Source organism: Ambystoma mexicanum, chromosome 14 (assembly GCF_040938575.1).
Source record: "Ambystoma mexicanum isolate Mex_15411 chromosome 14, UKY_AmexF1_1, whole genome shotgun sequence".
Taxonomy (NCBI): domain Eukaryota; kingdom Metazoa; phylum Chordata; class Amphibia; order Caudata; family Ambystomatidae; genus Ambystoma; species Ambystoma mexicanum.
In genome coordinates this window covers 667410796-667431531 of record NC_090940.1, presented here as the reverse complement: position 1 = coordinate 667431531, position 20736 = coordinate 667410796, and the positions used below count along the sequence as shown (strand labels likewise).

The 20736-nt window shown below is 47.4% G+C and overlaps 1 protein-coding gene across 8 annotated transcripts in view; it reads right to left on the bottom strand.

Annotated features, from left to right (window-relative positions):
• The window catches only part of SYNE2 (spectrin repeat containing nuclear envelope protein 2), a 1840150-nt gene that overhangs the window by 1480531 nt on the left and 338883 nt on the right, over positions 1 to 20736 (bottom strand). For all 8 annotated transcript variants that reach the window (XM_069638223.1, XM_069638224.1, XM_069638227.1 and 5 more), the window contains exons 13-17: positions 19801 to 19913; positions 16193 to 16355; positions 5334 to 5430; positions 4375 to 4562; positions 4069 to 4233 (exon numbers count right to left, since the gene is read on the bottom strand). In XM_069638223.1, coding sequence (XP_069494324.1) covers positions 4069 to 4233; positions 4375 to 4562; positions 5334 to 5430; positions 16193 to 16355; positions 19801 to 19913 — 726 coding nt within the window. The remainder of the gene's footprint in view (positions 1 to 4068; positions 4234 to 4374; positions 4563 to 5333; positions 5431 to 16192; positions 16356 to 19800; positions 19914 to 20736) is intronic.

Genomic DNA, 20736 nt, shown 5'->3' with positions numbered 1-20736 from the left:
CAAACTGGAACACATCAATCCAATCAACAGAAACCCGCCACGATAAGAAAAGCTACCAGTGATGTAGCTATGCGAATCTACTAAACATCGCTGAGCTAAACAAAATGGCCCCTAACTCAGCAGAAAAAAACTCGACCCCTGGATCACAGAGACCCTCAAGCAATTAGCACCAGCATTATCTTACAAAACCACTGCCAGATGGACCAACAAACAAACCGCAAACTGGAAAAACTATGGAGAACCCATTATAATCAGTCAGACAAAATGAAATACAACCAACAACTTAGAATGCACAAATCAGCAGTCCTTAAAGCAAAAAAAAGTACTACCCCGCACGAATCCCATCAGCAACAAACCCAGAGAAAGAACTTTTCAAAATCAAAACCCAACATCCTGCAACAACGGCATCATACCAACTCAATCACTATGTGACAACATCACTAAACACTTAAGAACAAAAATAGAAACTATCCAACAAACCATTGAAGTAAACCACGCAACAATAAACACAAGAACAAATACGGTCCACCAACAACCAGCATGTCACCAACCGCAGCAACACTTGACCGATTTGAACCCATAGATTAAAACGTTTTCACCACATTAATGGCACCAACCTCACCGGATCCCTCAGCGATCCATGGCCCCAGGCATCTATAAAGAAATCCCCAACCACAGCACCCCAGCATCTTACTTCCGGCTAATGAGGCTCCTATTAGTAAACACAGGAAAAGCACCTAAAAACTTCAAATCAGCATACACCAAACCCCTCCTAAAAACGAAACAGGATGTGCGTAAGATTCCACCGACTACAAACCTTTATTGATTTTACCCTACCCCGCAAAACTATTGGCAAACCACATCCACAAAATCCTACTCAACCACGTAGAGACAAACGGGATATTCAACCACTCGCAAGTCGGCTTCACACCCATGAGAGGAACGGAATCAGCACTTCTATCTATATGGAACGACCTAAAAATAAATGTAGACAACAGTATACAATTGGCCCTAATACTACTGGACATATTAGCCATGTTCCACACAATCAGACACACAGCACTACTCGAGAGACTTGAGAAATGCAGCATAAAAGACTATGCTTTACAATGGCTAAAATCTTTCACTATCAAACTGAAAGAACTTTCCTACCGCTATTTACTTCTAACTCCAAAAACATCTCCTGTGGTGTACCACAAGGCTCTAGCCTCTTCCCACTCCTCTTCAACATTTACATGTCCCCCATTCAAAACCACAGACTGACCACCTACAACTACACAGATGATACCCAATTCATCATCAACATACCCTCAACCCAAGACCCAAACAACACACTAAACAACCAATAACCTCAATCTAAACCCGACCAAAACTAGAATAATGATCTCATACCCAGAGGATAACGCAACAGAAACACAAATGAACTAGCCACTAGACATGGGAACCCAACTAGAAGCATCTGCCGTGATAACAAATTCTGGGAATACTCATTGACAACGGGCTCTCACTAGAACCACAAGTCAACGCTAAAGCAAAGAAATGCTTCTACCTCCAGCAACTAATTAGAGGGATGATCCCCTACCTCTCCTTCCCACACAGAACCCCCACAACAGTTTCCTTAGTATTATCAAGAATCGACCATGTGACCAGCCTCTACCTTGGAATGCCAGAAAGGCTCTCTACAAGACTCCAACGCATACAGAATTTGCAGCAAGAATGCTCCTGACACTAAATAGAAGAGGCCACATCCCACTGGCCCTGAGGAACCTACACTGGCTCCCCCGTAAATGCATTAACTGTAAAGCCCTCTGCATTGCCCACAGACAAGGAGCCCAATTCCTCCAAGTCAAGATCAACCACTACCAACCAGGAAGAAACCTAAGATCAAGCGATGACCTCTAGATCGCAACAAAACCTTTATGAAAAAAGGAAATTAGGATAAACCACATTCTCACGTCTAATTGGCAATCTATGGAGCTCAATCCCGAGGGAAAGAAGAACGACAGAAGGCCACCTCACCTTCAGAAAACGACTGAAAACCTGGCTATTCAACTCACCGTGATTAGCATAAAGTGGACACTGCCAGCAATATCACCTGGGACCCGAGACAAACAAATGACAGCATGGATATGGGAATCAACAATAAAAAAAACTTGCCGTACTAACCACTAACCATCTCTGCTCTTTGCTCCTCTCCAGCATTCCCACACATACCTCATACGAACTTAGGGGCCAGTCACACCACACACATACACACAACCCACACATCTGTTGCAAGCAAACAACCCAGTCACTGGACGTTGCCCTTCCGGACACAATAACCCAAGTGCACACACTCCAAACACACTTAGAAAGCTGGCACGCAGAGATGCAAGCACCAACAGAAGAGCACAACCTCTATCCCATCCCCTCGTCCCTCACTAACCCACCCAACCCACTTTCTTACAGAGCCATGTGAAACACCTGAAGACCAATGAAATGTAACAGTGTGCGGTATAAGCCAACCTCATGTAACATAACAATATGTAGGTATTATACCCCGCAGACTCCAGTAGGTTTGCCTTCGCCCGGAGGTGCTGCTCGTACTCGTGTTCCACCTTGCTCAGAGTGTGTCTCTAGGTTGCGCCTTTTATCCATGTGCAGAGAGCTAATTGGTATCAGGTGTGTGCCCTCAAGTCAAGTGCCTGACCCGATTAACGGGACATGTCCAGTACGATATATCAGAGTTAATCTGGTTACTCTCAGGCACCCTCTTCCTCGGCCCAGTGTTTGTGTAAAAAGGGGAGGGGAGTTGGGAACTCTGAGAATCCTGAAAAAGAGGATGGGTTAGATGAACAAAAAAGGGGGAGAATAGCACGTCTCACCATCGGCTGCCTCACTCCCACTGCCCGAAGACCCCTCACCCAGGTGATCCTGCCTCACTGGTCCACCCTCAGGGTCTGGATCCAAAGGCGAAGGCTATGCCCGGGCCACCTGAGACAGAGATCCGAGGGGACTAGTGACCGAGACACCTGCTGGTTTCCCACAGTCATTTGCCATTCCTCCCTAGCTGTACTTTAATGCAATAGTCTTGGCTTATCTAACAGCCCAAACTAGAAATGGGCTCCAGGACATCCTAGGGCTGTCCCAGGAGTCTGAGGGTTTGCTCCAGTTCTAGACATTGCCAAGCGATTATATGGCAGCAGCTGCAAACCCAAGATGCTCAAGGGAATGTCCTTCTGTGTATATCCTTCTGAATCGCGCCCTTTGTACGCAAGGGCGGGGGTTATTTGGGACTGCAGTGAAATAGGGAAATATAATGTTCAGATCACACAAAGGCGATTGGTTGCTCCAAACGGGACACGTGTGGTCATCTGTCCTTAGTAGCAAGAGACAACGGCGGTGCAGAACTTATCACAAACCACCCAATCACGCTCAAAGATCATAAGGACTGTGACCTTGCGGCTGGCAATACCAGTCACCTAAGCTTGTACATTCATTCATCTAGCCCTGAAACAGATTCTCTGTGCCTCTGATGCAAAATGGCTGTGAATGGTGGCTCCGCTAGCCATACGCCTTAGCATGAGAGAAGGCTTCGATCTTCTCCTGATAGCCACCGTAGACAGGTCCATCTCAGCGAGATACGTGCCTCTCAAGGCTGATCATCACACAGTGACACAAGCTCCATGTAACGTAGCATGACATTCTGCCAGCCCAGCGCCTGGCCAATAGCCCGGACTATTGAAAATACTGCGACATTTTTGGCCACGATTGCCTATTTTTAACATTTCAAATGCTGGAACCTACTTGACTTATGTTTGTGTTGCACGTTGTAACTGTACAGTTCAGTGCAATGCTTACTGGGAAATATCTGCTCAGACAGGAAGTGTGAAAGGGCCAATCACACAGAATCAAAGGAAGAAGGGAAAACTTCTGCAATATTAGAAATGACTAAAAACACCAGCTTAACATTCTTAGAAACTCAAGGAATTGCACGTGTGCAGGAATAAGCTCAGGCACGTGAGAGCCGCTACACTCCACCAGAAACCTACTGTGAGGCTCAGCCAACCGTAAGGGTCAAACACTTACAAATTTGTTTTTCTTTATGATCTTCTCCCATCTTCGGTTGACTTTTTTCACTTCGTTGTAAAGTTGTGCGGCCACTTGTTTATTGCTGACTTTGATCAGATCCTGTGCCGCGGTGTTGATGGTGTAGAGTATCTCGCTCCACTTCGTCAGGCTCTCAAATGGAATCTATGAAATAAGGAGAACAAATGTTACGGTGGCTGGACCTCCTCTCAGCACATCAAGTGTTTATGCAATCTCCACAGTGTCCGTAAGTACTTCTCTCTCAAGGTAGTAGACCTTGGAAGTCTACTTGACTTCATTGTGTACCTTGGTAGGGTGCTCCTTGCCCACACCATCCAGCCACGGTTTCAACAGGTGGATGTTCTCTGTGTATGCGGTCCAAGATGAGAGCGTCTCCACCAATGCCGCCTTGGCATCATGAATGGACTCCGTGCACAAAGCCACCTCTGATTCCACCTCTTTAAATGTCTCGTCAAAACGCTCCGCACCACCGTCTATGGGGAAAAGAGCGGTCATGTGAGAAGATTGCGCAGTACGATGGGTCTAACAGGGGCGTATCATCGTGTATCTGGTTACCACTCATCTGTAGCTCTTCAAAGCCTTTCCAGGCACACTCATGACACCTCACACCACCGCATAGTATCTCAGTGAGGGAAATCTGGTAACATAGGGAATATCTCTAACTGAACCCATTGCAGTGAGTTTTAAGCATGTTGCTTATCAAGCTGGCACCTGGACACACGTGTGTATGGGCACCATACAAGTGTCCAATAAATACATGTGGAGAGCCTTCATCCCCCTACCCGAAACCTTTGCTTCTAAGTTGAAAGTAAATTAATGCTGGAGGGCAGCCACCCTGATCATTCCTGTAATAAATCATTCAAGGCACCATTAAGGTGAGTAACAATAAACATCTGTTATCTGTCAATAATTAACCAGGATGACATCACAGCAATCACAGGTGATGTCACAGTAAGCCTTGGCGGCATCACCATAAGTATAGGTGATATCACAAGGAACTGTGACAAGATCACAATCGTTCTTAATTAAATATCTCTCTGTTGCATTCTTACTCGTATTTTTCAGACACAGAAATGAAAAACATGGGGTTCTCTTCATTACTATCCCTGGAGACTCTGCATAATACATGGAACGAACCAACCACGCCACATTTCTCTTTGTTCAGTCAAGTGCAAGCAGGTCCCTGAGTTCTGCAGCAGGGGCCGCGCAGCCCCACTGCATACTGCGCGTGCCTGGTCTCTTACCTGAAGCCGCAGCATTTATATAAGAGCTGTGCAGTTCCTTGAACATTTGGAAGGAAGCTTTAAGTTTGACCAGGAATTGCTGCTCCTCAACGAAATCCTGCCAGAAAGGGGCGAGAAGGCAGATATCATCAGAAAGTCATGATAAAGGCAGCGAGCAGATGGCAACAACGCCATGGAGCAAGTGTGGCCCACATAGGGGCATCGTGCAAGAGATTATCTAAAATATTAGTAATGGACTTGCTCGGCCACCACAAGAAACACAACCAAATACAGGCCACTCCCTTCTAGACAGCCCATGTTTGTTGTAGGAAATAAGACAAGACCGAGGAGTTTCTCCTTACTATGTTGTGTTTCGTCGCTACAAATTACACCAGAAAGGTTAAACTGAAGACCACTGGGTGTGTATGCATGTTTGCGATTTCTAAAGCGCGAGGCTAGCTGGGAAGCAACATAGTGTGGGACATAGAAGATTCCTCTAGAGGTCTGCTTGGCATGTACGGTGCACGGTGGGAGAGATAGCTGGAAAGAATAGTGGGATTAGGGGTGGTGGAGCGCTGGCGGTGGAGAAGTAGAGCTGAGTGGCATGATCACTGAGATCCTTAAAGAGTAGGGGCTTTGAAGTGTAGGATAGAGGGAGCCGGTCTTATCTGCATTGGTAACTTGTTCCAGAAACAGGGTGCAACGCATGAAAAGGCAGCTTTCCTCATTTTTTCCACCTTGCAGATCTGTTTTGAGTCTAGCAATGCTGTAGGATTTGGCGGTGTATCAGCCTCTGAAGATGGTGAATGGAGGAGCACAACATGGTACCATCCTGTCTGGGGCTCGACAACCTGAGGGGAATGGAAAAAACCAGCACTTGCAAAAGGCGTCCAACTAGAAGACGCGCCCGGTGCTCTCCCCTCACGGCACAGAAACTCCCTGGCTCCCATCATCACCTTGCACAGGCACCTGGTCCGGCACCGAGGACTGGTTCTGGTCACGGTCAGTTTGTACTTGGGATATGATTTTCTGCTTCCCTCATCTCAATCACCTCAAAAACCAGACAGGCTCATGAGCTTCTGAATCTACTACGACTGACCTATGAGTACGCATGGCACCTGCTGCCAGTGTGTCCTGACACCGGCCACCCCACTGCACACACACTGCTCACGCAGTAACCACAACTTTATACAAAGTCAAATATTTACATGTTACGTTTGAAAGTAAATACCAAAAAGCATAATATTACAAAATGTGCTCCCGGGCCAAAGGAGCCACACAAACATCATCCTTGCCGTGCTCTTGGGTCCATGCTTCAGTCGGTATCTCGTCATCCTTGCCATGCTCTTGGGTCCATGCTTCAGTCGGTATCTCGTCATCCTTGCCATGTTTTTGGGTCCATACTTCTGTCGGTATCTCATCATCCTTGCCATGTTCTTGGGTCCATGCTTAGGTCGGTATCTCATCATCCTTGACATGTTCTTGGGTCCATGCTTCAGTTTGTCTCTCGTCATCCTTGCCATGTTCTTGGGTCCATGCTTCAGTCGGTATCTCATCATCCTTGCCATGTTCTTGGCTCCATGCTTGGGTCCATGCTTCAATTGGTATCTCGTCATCCTTGCCATGCTCTTGGGTCCATGCTTCAGTTTGTCTCTCGTCATCCTTGCCATGTTCTTGGGTCCATGCTTCAGTCAGTATCTCATCATCCTTGCCATGTTCTTGGGTCCCTGCTTCAGTCGGTATCTCATCATCCTTGCCATGTTCTTGGATCCATGCTTCAGTCGGTATCTCGTCATCCTTGCCATGTTCTTGGGTCCCTGCTTCAGTCGGTATCTCATCATCCTTGCCATGTTCTTGGGTCCATGCTTCAGTCGGTATCTCATCATCCTTGCCATGCTCTTGGGTTCATGCTTAAGTCGGTATCTCATCATCCTTGCCATGTTCTTGGGTCCATGCTTGGGTCCATGCATCAGTCGGTATTGCGTCATCCTTGCCATGGTCTTGGGTCCATGCTTCAGTCGGTATCTCGTCATCCTCGCCATGTTCTTGGGGCCATGCTTCAGTCGGTATCTAGTCATCCTTGCCATACTCTTGGGTCCCTACTTCAGTCAGTATCTCATCATTCTTGTCATGTTCTTGGGTTCATGCTTCAGTCAGTATCTCATCATCCTTGCCATGTTCTTGGGTTCATGCTTCAGTCAGTATCTCATCATCCTTGCCATGTTCTTGGGTTGATGCTTCAGTCTGTATCTCATAATTCTTGCCAGGGTTTTGGGTCCATACTTCTGTCGGTATCTCATCATCCTTGCCATGTTCTTGGGTCCATGCTTAGGTCGGTATCTCATCATCCTTGACATGTTCTTGGGTCCATGCTTCAGTTTGTCTCTCGTCATCCTTGCCATGTTCTTGGGTCCATGCTTCAGTCGGTATCTCATCATCCTTGCCATGTTTTTGGGTCCATGCTTCAGTCAGTATCTCATAATTCTTGCCATGTTTTTGGGTCCATACTTCTGTCGGTATCTCATCATCCTTGCCATGTTCTTGGGTCCATGCTTAGGTCGGTATCTCATCATCCTTGCCATGTTTTTGGATCCATGCTTCAGTCGGTATCTCGTCATCCTTGCCATGTTCTTGGGTCCCTGCTTCAGTCGGTATCTCATCATCCTTGCCATGTTCTTGGGTCCATGCTTCAGTCGGTATCTCATCATCCTTGCCATGTTTTTGGGTCCATGCTTCAGTTTGTCTCTCGTCATCCTTGCCATGTTCTTGGGTCCATGCTTCAGTCAGTATCTCATCATCCTTGCCATGTTCTTGGGTCCCTGCTTCAGTCGGTATCTCATCATCCTTGCCATGTTCTTGGATCCATGCTTCAGTCGGTATCTCGTCATCCTTGCCATGTTCTTGGGTCCCTGCTTCAGTCGATATCTCATCATCCTTGCCATGTTCTTGGGTCCATGCTTCAGTCGGTATCTCATCATCCTTGCCATGCTCTTGGGTTCATGCTTAAGTCGGTATCTCATCATCCTTGCCATGTTCTTGGGTCCATGCTTGGGTCCATGCATCAGTCGGTATTGCGTCATCCTTGCCATGTTCTTGGGTCCATGCTTCAGTCGGTATCTCGTCATCCTTGCCATGTTCTTGGGGCCATGCTTCAGTCGGTATCTAGTCATCCTTGCCATACTCTTGGGTCCCTACTTCAGTCAGTATCTCATCATTCTTGTCATGTTCTTGGGTTCATGCTTCAGTCAGTAACTCATCATCCTTGCCATGTTCTTGGGTTCATGCTTCAGTCTGTATCTCATAATTCTTGCCATGTTTTTGGGTCCATACTTCTGTCGGTATCTCATCATCCTTGCCATGTTCTTGGGTCCATGCTTAGGTCGGTATCTCATCATCCTTGACATGTTCTTGGGTCCATGCTTCAGTTTGTCTCTCATCATCCTTGCCATGTTCTTGGGTCCATGCTTCAGTCGGTATCTCATCATCCTTGCCATGTTTTTGGGTCCATGCTTCAGTCAGTATCTCATAATTCTTGCCATGTTTTTGGGTCCATACTTCTGTCGGTATCTCATCATCCTTGCCATGTTCTTGGGTCCATGCTTAGGTCGGTATCTCATCATCCTTGACATGTTCTTGGGTCCATGTTTCAGTTTGTCTCTCGTCATCCTTGCCATGTTCTTGGGTCCATGCTTCAGTCAGTATCTCATAATTCTTGCTATGTTTTTGGGTCCATACTTCTGTCGGTATCTCATCATCCTTGCCATGTTCTTGGGTCCATGCTTAGGTCAGAATCTCATCATCCTTGCCATGTTCTTGGGTCCATGCTTCAGTTTGTCTCTCGTCATCCTTGCCATGTTCTTGGCTCCATGCTTGGGTCCATGCTTCAATTGGTATCTCGTCATCCTTGCGATGTTCTTGGGTCCATGCTTCAGTCGGTATCTCATCATCCTTGCCATGTTCTTGGGTCCATGCTTCAGTCGGTATCTCATCATCCTTGCCATGCTCTTGAGTTCATGCTTAAGTCGGTATCTCATCATCCTTGCCATGTTCTTGGGACCATGCTTGGGTCCATGCATCAGTCGGTATTGCGTCATCCTTGCCATGTTCTTGGGTCCATGCTTCAGTCGGTATCTCGTCATCCTTGCCATGTTCTTGGGGCCATGCTTCAGTCGGTACCTAGTCATCCTTGCCATACTCTTGGGTCCCTACTTCAGTCAGTATCTCATCATTCTTGCCATGTTCTTGGGTTCATGCTTCAGTCAGTATCTCATCATCCTTGCCATGTTCTTGGGTTCATGCTTCAGTCAGTATCTCATCATCCTTGCCATGTTCTTGGGTTCATGCTTCAGTCTGTATCTCTTCATCCTTGCTGTGCTCTTGGGTCCATGCTTCAGTCGGTATCTTATCATTCTTGCCATGTTCTTGTGTTCATGCGTCAGTCAATATCTCATCATCCTTGCCATGTTCTTGGGTCCATGCTTCAGTCGGTATCTCGTCATCCTTGCCATGTTCTTGGGTCCATGCTTCAGTCGGTATCTTATCATTCTTGCCATGTTCTTGTGTTCATGCGTCAGTCAGTATCTTATCATTCTTTCCATGTTCTTGGGTCCCTGCTTCAGTCGGTATCTCATCATCCTTGCCATGTTCTTGGATCCATGCTTCAGTCGGTATCTCGTCATCCTTGCCATGTTCTTGGATCCCTGGTTCAGTCGGTATCTTATCATCCTTGCCATGCTCTTGGGTTCATGCTTCAGTCGGTATCTCATTATCCTTGCCATGTTCTTGGGTTCATGGACAGTCGGTATCTCATCATCCTTGCCATGTTCTTGGGTTCATGCTTCAGTCGGTATCTCATCATCCTTACCATGTCCTTGGGTCCCTGCTTCATTCGGTATCTCATCATCCTTGCCATGTTCTTGGATCCATGCTTCAGTCGGTATCTCGTCATCCTTGCCATGTTCTTGGGTCCCTGCTTCAGTCGGTATCTCATCATCCTTGCCATGTTCTTGGATCCATGCTTCAGTCAGTATCTCGTCATCCTTGCCATGTTCTTGGATCCCTGGTTCAGTCGGTATCTTATCATCCTTGCCATGCTCTTGGGTTCATGCTTCAGTCGGTATCTCATTATCCTTGCCATGTTCTTGGGTTCATGGACAGTCGGTATCTCATCATCCTTGCCATGTTCTTGGGTTCATGCTTCAGTCGGTATCTCATCATCCTTACCATGTTCTTGGGTTTATGGTCAGTCGGTATCTCATCATCCTTACCATGTTCTTGGGTTCATGGTTAGTCGGTATCTCATCATCCTTACCATGTTCTTGGGTTCATGGTCAGTCGGTATCTCATCATCCTTGCCATGTTCTTGGGTTCATGGTCAGTCGGTATCTCATTATCCTTGCCATGTTCTTGGGTTCATGCTTCAGTCGGTATCTCATCATCCTTGCCATGTTCTTGGGTTCATGGTCAGTCGGTATCTCGTCATCCTTGCCATGTTCTTGGGTCCCTGCTTCAGTAGGTATCTCATCATCCTTACCATGTTCTTGGATCCCTGGTTCAGTCGGTATCTCGTCATCCTTGCCATGTTCTTGGATCCCTGGTTCAGTCGGTATCTCGTCATCCTTGCCATGTTCTTGGATCCCTGATTCAGTCGGTATCTCGTCATCCTTGCCATGTTCTTGGATCCATGCTTCAGTCGGTATCTCATTATCCTTGCCATGTTCTTGGGTTCATGGTCAGTCGGTATCTCATCATCCTTGCCATGTTCTTGGGTTCATGCTTCAGTCGGTATCTCATCATCCTTACCATGTTCTTGGGTTCATGGTCAGTCGGTATCTCATCATCCTTACCATGTTCTTGGGTTCATGGTTAGTCGGTATCTCATCATCCTTGCCATGTTCTTGGGTTCATGGTGAGTCGGTATCTCATCATCCTTGCCATGTTCTTGGGTTCATGGTCAGTCAGTATCTCATCATCCTTGCCATGTTCTTGGGTTCATGGTCAGTCGGTATCTCATCATCCTTACCATGTTCTTGGGTTCATGGTCAGTCGGTATCTCATCATCCTTGCCATGTTCTTGGGTCCATGCTTCAGTCAGTATCTCATCATCCTTGCCATACTCTTGGGTCCATGCTTCAGTCAGTATCTCATCATCCTTGCCATGTTCTTGGGTCCCTGCTTCAGTCGGTATCTCATCATCCTTGCCATGTTCTTGGGTTCATGGTCAGTCGGTATCTCATCATCCTTGCCATGTTCTTGGGTCCCTGCTTCAGTCGGTATCTCATCATCCTTGCCATGTTCTTGGGTTCATGGTCAGTCGGTATCTCATCATCCTTGCCATGTTCTTGGGTCCCTGCTTCAGTCGGTATCTCATCATCCTTGCCATGTTCTTGGGTCCCTGCTTCAGTCGGTATCTCATCATCCTTACCATGTTCTTGGGTTCATGGTCAGTCAGTATCTCATCATCCTTACCATGTTCTTGGGTTCATGGTCAGTCGGTATCCCATCATCCTTGCCATGTTCTTGGGTTCATGGTCAGTCGGTATCTCATCATCCTTGCCATGTTCTTGGGTCCCTGCTTCAGTCGGTATCTCATCATCCTTGCCATGTTCTTGGGTCCCTGCTTCAGTCGGTATCTCATCATCCTTGCCATGTTCTTGGGTTCATGGTCAGTCGGTATCTCATCATCCTTGCCATGTTCTTGGGTCCCTGCTTCAGTCGGTATCTCATCATCCTTGCCATGTTCTTGGGTCCCTGCTTCAGTCGGTATCTCATCATCCTTGCCATGTTCTTGGGTCCCTGCTTCAGTCGGTATCTCATCATCCTTGTCATGTTCTTGGGTCCCTGCTTCAGTCGGTATCTCATCATCCTTGTCATGTTCTTGGGTTCATGGTCAGTCGGTATCTCATCATCCTTGCCATGTTCTTGGGTCCATGCTTCAGTCGGTATCTCATCATCCTTGCCATACTCTTGGGTCCATGCTTCAGTCAGTATCTCATCATCCTTGCCATGTTCTTGGGTCCCTGCTTCAGTCGGTATCTCATCATCCTTGCCATGTTCTTGGGTTCATGGTCAGTCGGTATCTCATCATCCTTGCTATGTTCTTGGGTCCCTGCTTCAGTCGGTATCTCATCATCCTTGCCATGTTCTTGGGTTCATGGTCAGTCGGTATCTCATCATCCTTGCCATGTTCTTGGGTCCCTGCTTCAGTCGGTATCTCATCATACTTGCCATGTTCTTGGGTCCCTGCTTCAGTCGGTATCTCATCATCCTTACCATGTTCTTGGGTTCATGGTCAGTCGGTATCTCATCATCCTTGCCATGTTCTTGGGTTCATGCTTCAGTCGGTATCTCATCATCCTTGCCATGTTCTTGGGTTCATGGTCAGTCTGTATTTCATCATCCTTGCCATGTTCTTGGGTTCATGGTCAGTCGGTATCTCATCATCCTTGCCATGTTCTTGGGTTCATGATTAGTCGGTATCTCATCATCCTTGCCATGTTCTTGGGTTCATGGTCAGTCGGTATCTCATCATCCTTGCCATGTTCTTGGGTTCATGGTCAGTCGGTATCTCATTATCCTTGCCATGTTCTTGGGTTCATGGTCAGTCGGTATCTCATCATCCTTGCCATGTTCTTGGGTCCCTGCTTCAGTCGGTATCTCATCATCCTTGCCATGTTCTTGGGTCCATGCTTCAGTCGGTATCTCATCATCCTTGCCATGTTCTTGGGTTCATGATTAGTCGGTATCTCATCATCCTTGCCATGTTCTTGGGTTCATGGTCAGTCGGTATCTCATCATCCTTGCCATGTTCTTGGGTTCATGGTCAGTCGGTATCTCATTATCCTTGCCATGTTCTTGGGTTCATGGTCAGTCGGTATCTCATCATCCTTGCCATGTTCTTGGGTCCCTGCTTCAGTCGGTATCTCATCATCCTTGCCATGTTCTTGGGTCCATGCTTCAGTCGGTATCTCATCATCCTTGCCATGTTCTTGGGTTCATGGTCAGTCGGTATCTCATTATCCTTACCTTGTTCTTGGGTCCCTGCTTCAGTCAGTATCTTGCATAAGACAGGAATGTGTTCCATTGGGCAAGGAATGTCCCTGCTTTGCCTCGCAAAGTAATAACATTGAAATCCAGGTCTTGGCTCGGGTCTAAATGTGGCCTGGTTTACTACAGAGAAAGCAAACAAGCATGCCTGGCACGGTAAACACAGGGCACTGTGCAGCTCTGCAGACTGTCATTGTGTATAACATTGGAAGCCTTCACATTAACAGCAGAGCTTCACACTAACCCAACTACAACATATCACTGAGCTGCCATTATTTTGCTTTGGACCTTTACTGACCTTGGAGCCGGTCCAGGACACTGGACGCTGGACTGCAACCTATGCATGACCACACTGAGGTGAAGTTTGACTTTCTAACATTGGTGTCTAGATCTTTGGTGAAAAAGGCGCTCAAGACTAGTGCAGCCCTAGCAACCCCCCACCCCCCTCCCCCCCCTCTGCTCTTATCCCTCTCATTATGTCTTCACTGGAGCAGCCCAACCTCTGCTGAAATCCACAGCCATGGATCTTGGCAGATTCCAAAGCAGTCCTGGGCTCGCGTATATGGACTGCATACTGAGGGATGTGATTGGCTGGTCTGATTTATCTCTCTCTCGCCCTGATGTGCCCAGTTGCAAAGGTTAAGTATAGCCTAGGCGCTTCCTTCAGTCTCCCCTAAAAAGCTGATGACGATCACAAAGGAAGTTGGAGACTTGATCCCGAGCTCCGTGTAATAGGGCTTTGTGCGAGGCTGCAAAGAGCATGAAGTATGTGGCAGGGGCCAACACGTGGCTTACTTACCCAGTGCCATGTAAAGACCTCTGCTACAATGTGCTGTGTAAGCCGGATGGCCTTGGACATAAGCTTATCATTTATATAATCACCGAGCTTTGCCCCATAGGAGTCTCTGCTGTACCCCGACCACAAGGGACCAAGCATCCCCCCAACACTGCACATGCCGCGCGTAACCCGTCTGGCCAAAGTGGTGTAGGGAAGCGTCAGTCTCTCTTAGACTGTTACTCTGATCCAAATGCTGGCTTTCCCAGTAGAGCCAGACTCCATGATCCAAACTAAAACCAACACCCTGGAACAGCGAGCGGCAAAGTGGTGATGTTGAGTTCCTCCAACTGGCTGCGGATAAAGCGGACATCACAACCGCAATCCACACAGACCCATCGATGTCAGGTTGTGACTCGTCTTTGTTTCAACGAAGTCGTGCTCTTCCAAGTCAAGTTTAAATGGCATGGTTATAAAATGAACCTTATAAGCATGCCGAGAGCCTCTGGGTGGGGCCAGTGCTGCATAGGTGTGACTATAATAAATATAAAATGAATGACTCAAAGCTGGTCTCATGTGACACACGCTTCCAAAATATTATCAAAATGCATTTATCATTAAAAAAACCCTTGACTCTCCTTTGTCAGAGTGATAGCGTCTACTTCCAAACTACAGGGGGACCCCACAATTGCTTCCTTATCATTCACCATTATGAGATGCTTTTCTGTTTTAATGCACTTCCAGGGCTTGAACTGAGAAGAGATGTTAGAAAGGGAAATGAAGTCCGCGAAACCATGACACTGCCAACATTGCCAGCAGAGAATGCAATCAAACAGATTACCCTGGGTGTGTCCTGTGTCTCGGAGAACATATTCTCAGGGGACCTGCCTTTGCACCCTGATTCCAACTCTCGTGTGTGCTCTACCACCACTCACCTTTCATTGTGGGTCAACACAAAGCAACAAAAATGAACGGGTAGGGAAATGACTAGTTGGTTTAAAAGATGATCTCACAGGCTGTTGTGTGTATAACATTGTGTTGTGTTGTCTGGTCTTGTTCTGTTGGTGTGCTTAGTCTTTACAGTGGCTCTCAAGCCCCCCTGTGCCCCAGTGGTGTTTGTAGTTGGAAGGAGGGAAGAGTACCTGTACTGTGTAATGCTGGTAACTCGATGTGTACTAGACGTGCTGTGTGATTGGGTGTTTGGACAGCAGCTCAAAGCGTTGACATTTGTAACGTGGAAAGGAAAGGGCTTGATTTGTCCGAAGAAAAGGAAGACCCCCCATGGCCAGGATTTGGTGGGTGGGGGGAGGCAGGGCTGACATCGTGTTTCCTCTGCTTCACGAGGATGTAACTTGCATGAAGAATGCACGAGCTTACGAATAATTACTCCGTGGAAACTGGAGGAGTATGTATTTTAATGCGCCGTGGTGTGAATGCAATAGTTTAGATGGTGTTCAGGGGTGGGGATGGGAGGGGGGATATTATTGGCAGATGTTTCGTTTGATGGAATTCTATGTTTACTACTGGTTCAGTATATGGGCCTTGTATGCCTGGGGGTGAGGGGAGGGGTATTTTTCTGTATTGTCAGCTTTGTTGCAAAGGTAGAGGGCTGCGAGTGTGAGTTGCAGGTTTTGTCTAGTTCTGAGAAGGTTTTGTTTCTAGGCATGAAAGACCTGAGAAGCATCTTGGATTGAGGGTGTCTTTCGATGAGCTGCGCGTTTTTTTTGGGTGGCTTGATGGTTTATGTGTGTGTGTGAGTGTGTCGTTTTGTGTGCTGTGGTTTCTTCCCTTTGTGCGTTCTGTGTTATTGTTTGGTTGGTGGGGGGGGTGAATACTTTTAGTGATTTTTATTCTACATAATGTTGCATTTACTATTTGTTTGACTTATGAATTGTGCATTTGTGACTTGTATTTATGGAATATGTGAAAATAAAAGTTCCAAAAAAAAAGATGAATTAAAAAAACGAAAAATAAAATGGAGACAAAAAAACACCCACATTGAAATGACAAGGAATGAAAAGACGTGTAATATGTGTCCAAATAAACACAGGAATCTTACGATCCAATCCCCCATCAGGGCGTCCACCGCTTCCTCCGTCCCGTGCAGACCGCTCCATGTGGCCAACTTCCTCTTGGCTTCATCCAGCAGAGCCAAGACCGAGAGCCTGCAAAGCTGGTAGCCCAGAAGGCCACTGGCGTGGGCTGCCATGATGTGCTCAAATCTGGAGAAGTCAAGGAATGCGAAGTGTGAATGTGTGGTGCCTCCAACACACCCTTCAGGTGCACACCCAGAGCACCAGCAACACACTTCAGGTGCACACCAGAGCACCAGCAACACACTTCAGGTGCACACCAGAGCACCACCAACACACTTCAGGTGCACACCAGAGCACCACCAACACACTTCAGGTGCACACCCAGAGCACCAGCAACACACTTCAGGTGCACACCAGAGCACCACCAACACACTTCAGGTGCACACCCAGAGCACCAGCAACACACTTCAGGTGCACACCCAGAGCACCAGCAACACACTTCAGGTGCACACCCAGAGCAAAACGCAGGCAACCGCTACACAATGAAGAAATACATACAAACAGCGATAGGGAAGCATGGGCCCTGCCAAACTATTAAGGAGACTCCACATCAAACAAGTTCAGGGGTGCCCATTAGTTAATCTCTAGTCTACATGCCTGGTCGCACCATGCCACCTGCACCCCAGAGCGATCTTCAGCTCAGCAGTGACTGGAAAAACCGGGGAGACCTTCCAGGGGAAACAACATTGGTAGCAAATAACCCAATTCTTTAAGAATACTGTGCCACCAAGCCATAGATAAGCTGGCATTCCCGGGCATGGCATTACCGCAGACATGTGCCAGCCATGCTTCTCTCCGTACCCCATGCCTGGCAGGAAATAAACACTGGTAAAAGGGCACTGCAGGCAGCAAAGCAAACTTCCAGATAGACAGAGACAAGTCCTTGCATATCTCAGAGAGTGTTAAACACCCCAGACCCACAGTTCAGGTTGCCATCCTTTTTGGATGACATATTTATGTTTATAAAATAACTAGTGGCTTTGGAATGACATGTACCCACGCCGCTAACACTACCTCCAGCGGTAACGAGAGGATCTGATGTAGGGTTCAAGCACGTGAGGTAGTCAATGGATGTCACAACGTTTTCCCATCAGAATAGGTTGTTATAAAGAATGTTTATTGTCAAGTGCAAACACACAAATTACTCTTAATATTCCTGCAAAAAATCCATCTAACATAGGTGCAAAACAGTACACATGACCCTGCTTCTAGATCATGTATGTACTGATTTCTTCAAAGTTGTCCTAGCATGCTCAACGCAGGCGTGAAAGAAAAGTGACGTAATTCAATCTGCCAACTCATACAAAGCCCTTTCAGAGAACACAACCATGCAAGTATCATCAGACTTGACACATATGTCACAGGGGTGTGTCTAGGACTGGAAAAGATCCGGGGCTAGGCTAATGTCGGGACTGTCAGGACCTAGGGCTAGCTATAGCCTTCTGGCGGTAGCCCCAGAGGCGTAGCCAGGATTGTCTAACAAGTGGGGCCTGAAGCTAAAGTAGTTGGACCCACTGCAGTGACATTACCATCTGTAAATGCCCACACAGAGCTGCTGAGTGGCCGTTTACAGATTGTGTGTGGGCCTCGCCCGCTCAAGCCCTACCCTGTCTACGCCTCTGTGTAGCCCCTCAGCTTCTATCTGGGGCTACGCCCCAAAAACCTGAGGCTACAGCCCCCTCAGCCCCCCCAAGCAAAGCCTCTGTGAGTCACACCTGCAACCCAATGACCGCTATCAAATCGGACCTTACTTCAGAAAGCAAGCAGGAGGAATCGTAGTCTAGAACACCCGCTACTCCCAGCACAATGTCACATTGCGGCGGCTACTAAAGATGGCTGCCAATAATGACAAGGCCATCATGTGTGTGCTGGAGAAAAGGAACCACAAAATATTCAAGAAACTTTGGACAGAAACCCTAAGTTCCTCTCCAAAAAACTCTGTCTTCATGTCCTAATAAATTTACCAAAAAATGGATGGGGTTGCCAAGGTACAAGTCAGGTGGCATACACATGTATCTTAATTTGGAAGCATTGGGACGTCATTACATAAAGAACAGCTGTTTCCTGTCTATGCTGCTGGGGCACCCGCCATCCTGCTCCACACTGTGCATTCACGGAGAACTCCCTCCCAACTTTGTGTAGGTCAATATCTGTGTGTTCAACTCTATGGTCTTGGAGTTTTTGGATACCACATTCCATTGAGGCCTTTTTGGACGGATTACCTTAGAGTTCACGAGTCTTGCAGAGGGAGGTTTTTGTTTCTTTTCGTGAACAGCGAGGGAGGTGAATTGATAATCCGTGTTTCTGCTTGGGTCATTATTTGGGAACAGTGAACTGTTAGAGTTGAACTGTGAAAGTTAGCATGTCCACTCTTAGATGGAATTGTGAATGTTATCATGCCCACACTTAGTTAGAACTGTGAAAGTTAGCATGTCCACTCTTAGATGGAATTGTGAATATTATCATGTCCCCACTTAGTTAGAACTGTGAAAGTTAGCATGTCCACTCTTAGATGGAATTGTGAAAGTTAGCATGTCCACCCTTAGATGGAATTGTGAAAGTTAGCATGTCCAATAGCCTCTCTGTGATTCTAGAAATGTGCCCAACAGCCCCCCTGAATTTAGAAGTGTGCCCTGTAGCCTCTCTGTGAATTTAGAAGTACGCCCAATAGCCTCCCGTGGAAAGTTGAATATAGAAGTGTACCCAATAACCTCTCTGTGAATTTAGAAGTCTCTGAAAGGGCATGTAACCCATCATATCTCACCAACACGCTTAATCTCTCCTTACATCACCACTCAAATAGAACACAGAGATACTATGACACCATTCGGTATAGCTGTTCTCATATCAACATTTGCTGCTCACCCCACATCACTCTAAGTAATCACTGCTGGTTACGCACCCCCCAGCGAGGCGTTCTCCTCAGGCCTAACGCAGCCACATCCGATCTGGATGAATCCTGCCAGAACGAACACATACTCCTGACCTCTCAACCACCACACCTACCGCTAGAAAGCAGCTATTACACCGATACCGCACGAGCTGTACACATACCCGGTGCTCACACGCACCTTTTTGACTCTCTCTACTCTCTCTACTGATATGAACTTCGGTTCCCAAGGGCGTTCAACCTACCAGCGCCTTCAGACCATACCAATGGTATATAAGGCGCTATATAAGTGCAAAATAACAATAACAATAACAATAACAGTGGCCCTTCACCAGACAGCACAGCTCTGCCCCCCAATGCCAGTATCACTAGATCAGAACGCCCGGCTGGAACTCTGCAACATTACTCTTCAACAGAGACACAAGACTACTCTGCTTAACTGCACCCATGCTGGTATTTTATCCAGAAATGTGTCCTGCTAGGGACAGACACACTCCCCAATATGAAGCCAGAATTCCCACATGATGGATAAACATGAGGGCCATTTTGCAACCTTTTACCCACACAAGAGCGGCACGTTGCTCGGCAAAGCAGTGCCAGTGGAGGCAACAGAGAGGACCTTCCATACCAGACAAAGGTGGAAAAAGACACAGCAGTGAAGGGAAAAGAATCTCAGCCCACCTTCTCTCCATCTCCTCCAGTTTATCGGCCGGAACCAACGGCCCCCCGGTCTTATCCGCGTTCGCGAAGGTGCGGAGGGTGTCCAGGTGCTGCGTGCAACTGTCCATGAGACCCTGCAAGAGAAAGCAGTGGTGACAATGCTGCACCCCGGTGGAAGCCCCCGTGGCGTGGGCCAATGACTCACATCACCGAGGCACCAAGTCAGGTGAGTAGTTCACAAAACCAGCGCAAATGGTACTTACCGTTGGTATGGATCCTTGCCACGTGGCTTCTTTGCAAACATTGTAGTCACACTTAGGACTACAGGGGTAAGCCCCCCACATGTGAAGGACACAACTCTGCACTAAGTAGGCGTCTTGCACCCTGGTGAACTTGGGAAGACACTGTGGGCCTCATTACACGGACGGCGGTGGACCAAGGTGATATTAGCACCTTGGTCCATGCCGGTAAAATACCAGCACCGCCTTGGTGGAAAGGGGAATTACCGCCCTATTCCAAGGTTGGTGGGGCGGTAATTCCCCCTTCCCCCATTGCCCTTGCCCATTCCCATTTTTGCCCCATAGGGCATAATGGGAATGGGGACGGTGCTAATTACGGCACCGCAAATTGCGGTACCGTGATCAGCTCCCTAGTCCCTTTGCGGGTTGGTTTTTAACGCCTGCAAAAAGCAGGCGTTAAATTCTCCAAACTGCAAAGGGACCTCGTAGTAAGGCGGTAAGGGTTTACCGGTAAAATAACGGTACCGGTAAAATAACGGTACCGGTAAACCCTTACCACCTACCGTGTAATGAGGCCCCAAGTAGTTCCAGAATGAATTGTGTTATTTGCAGGTGTGGATAGTGATCAGTACAATGTGCCTTTAACAAGACCCCCCTTGAGGTGAGACTCTGTGACAGCAGCAGTTTAGCTTGGGACATGAGATGGCTTCACTCCTGC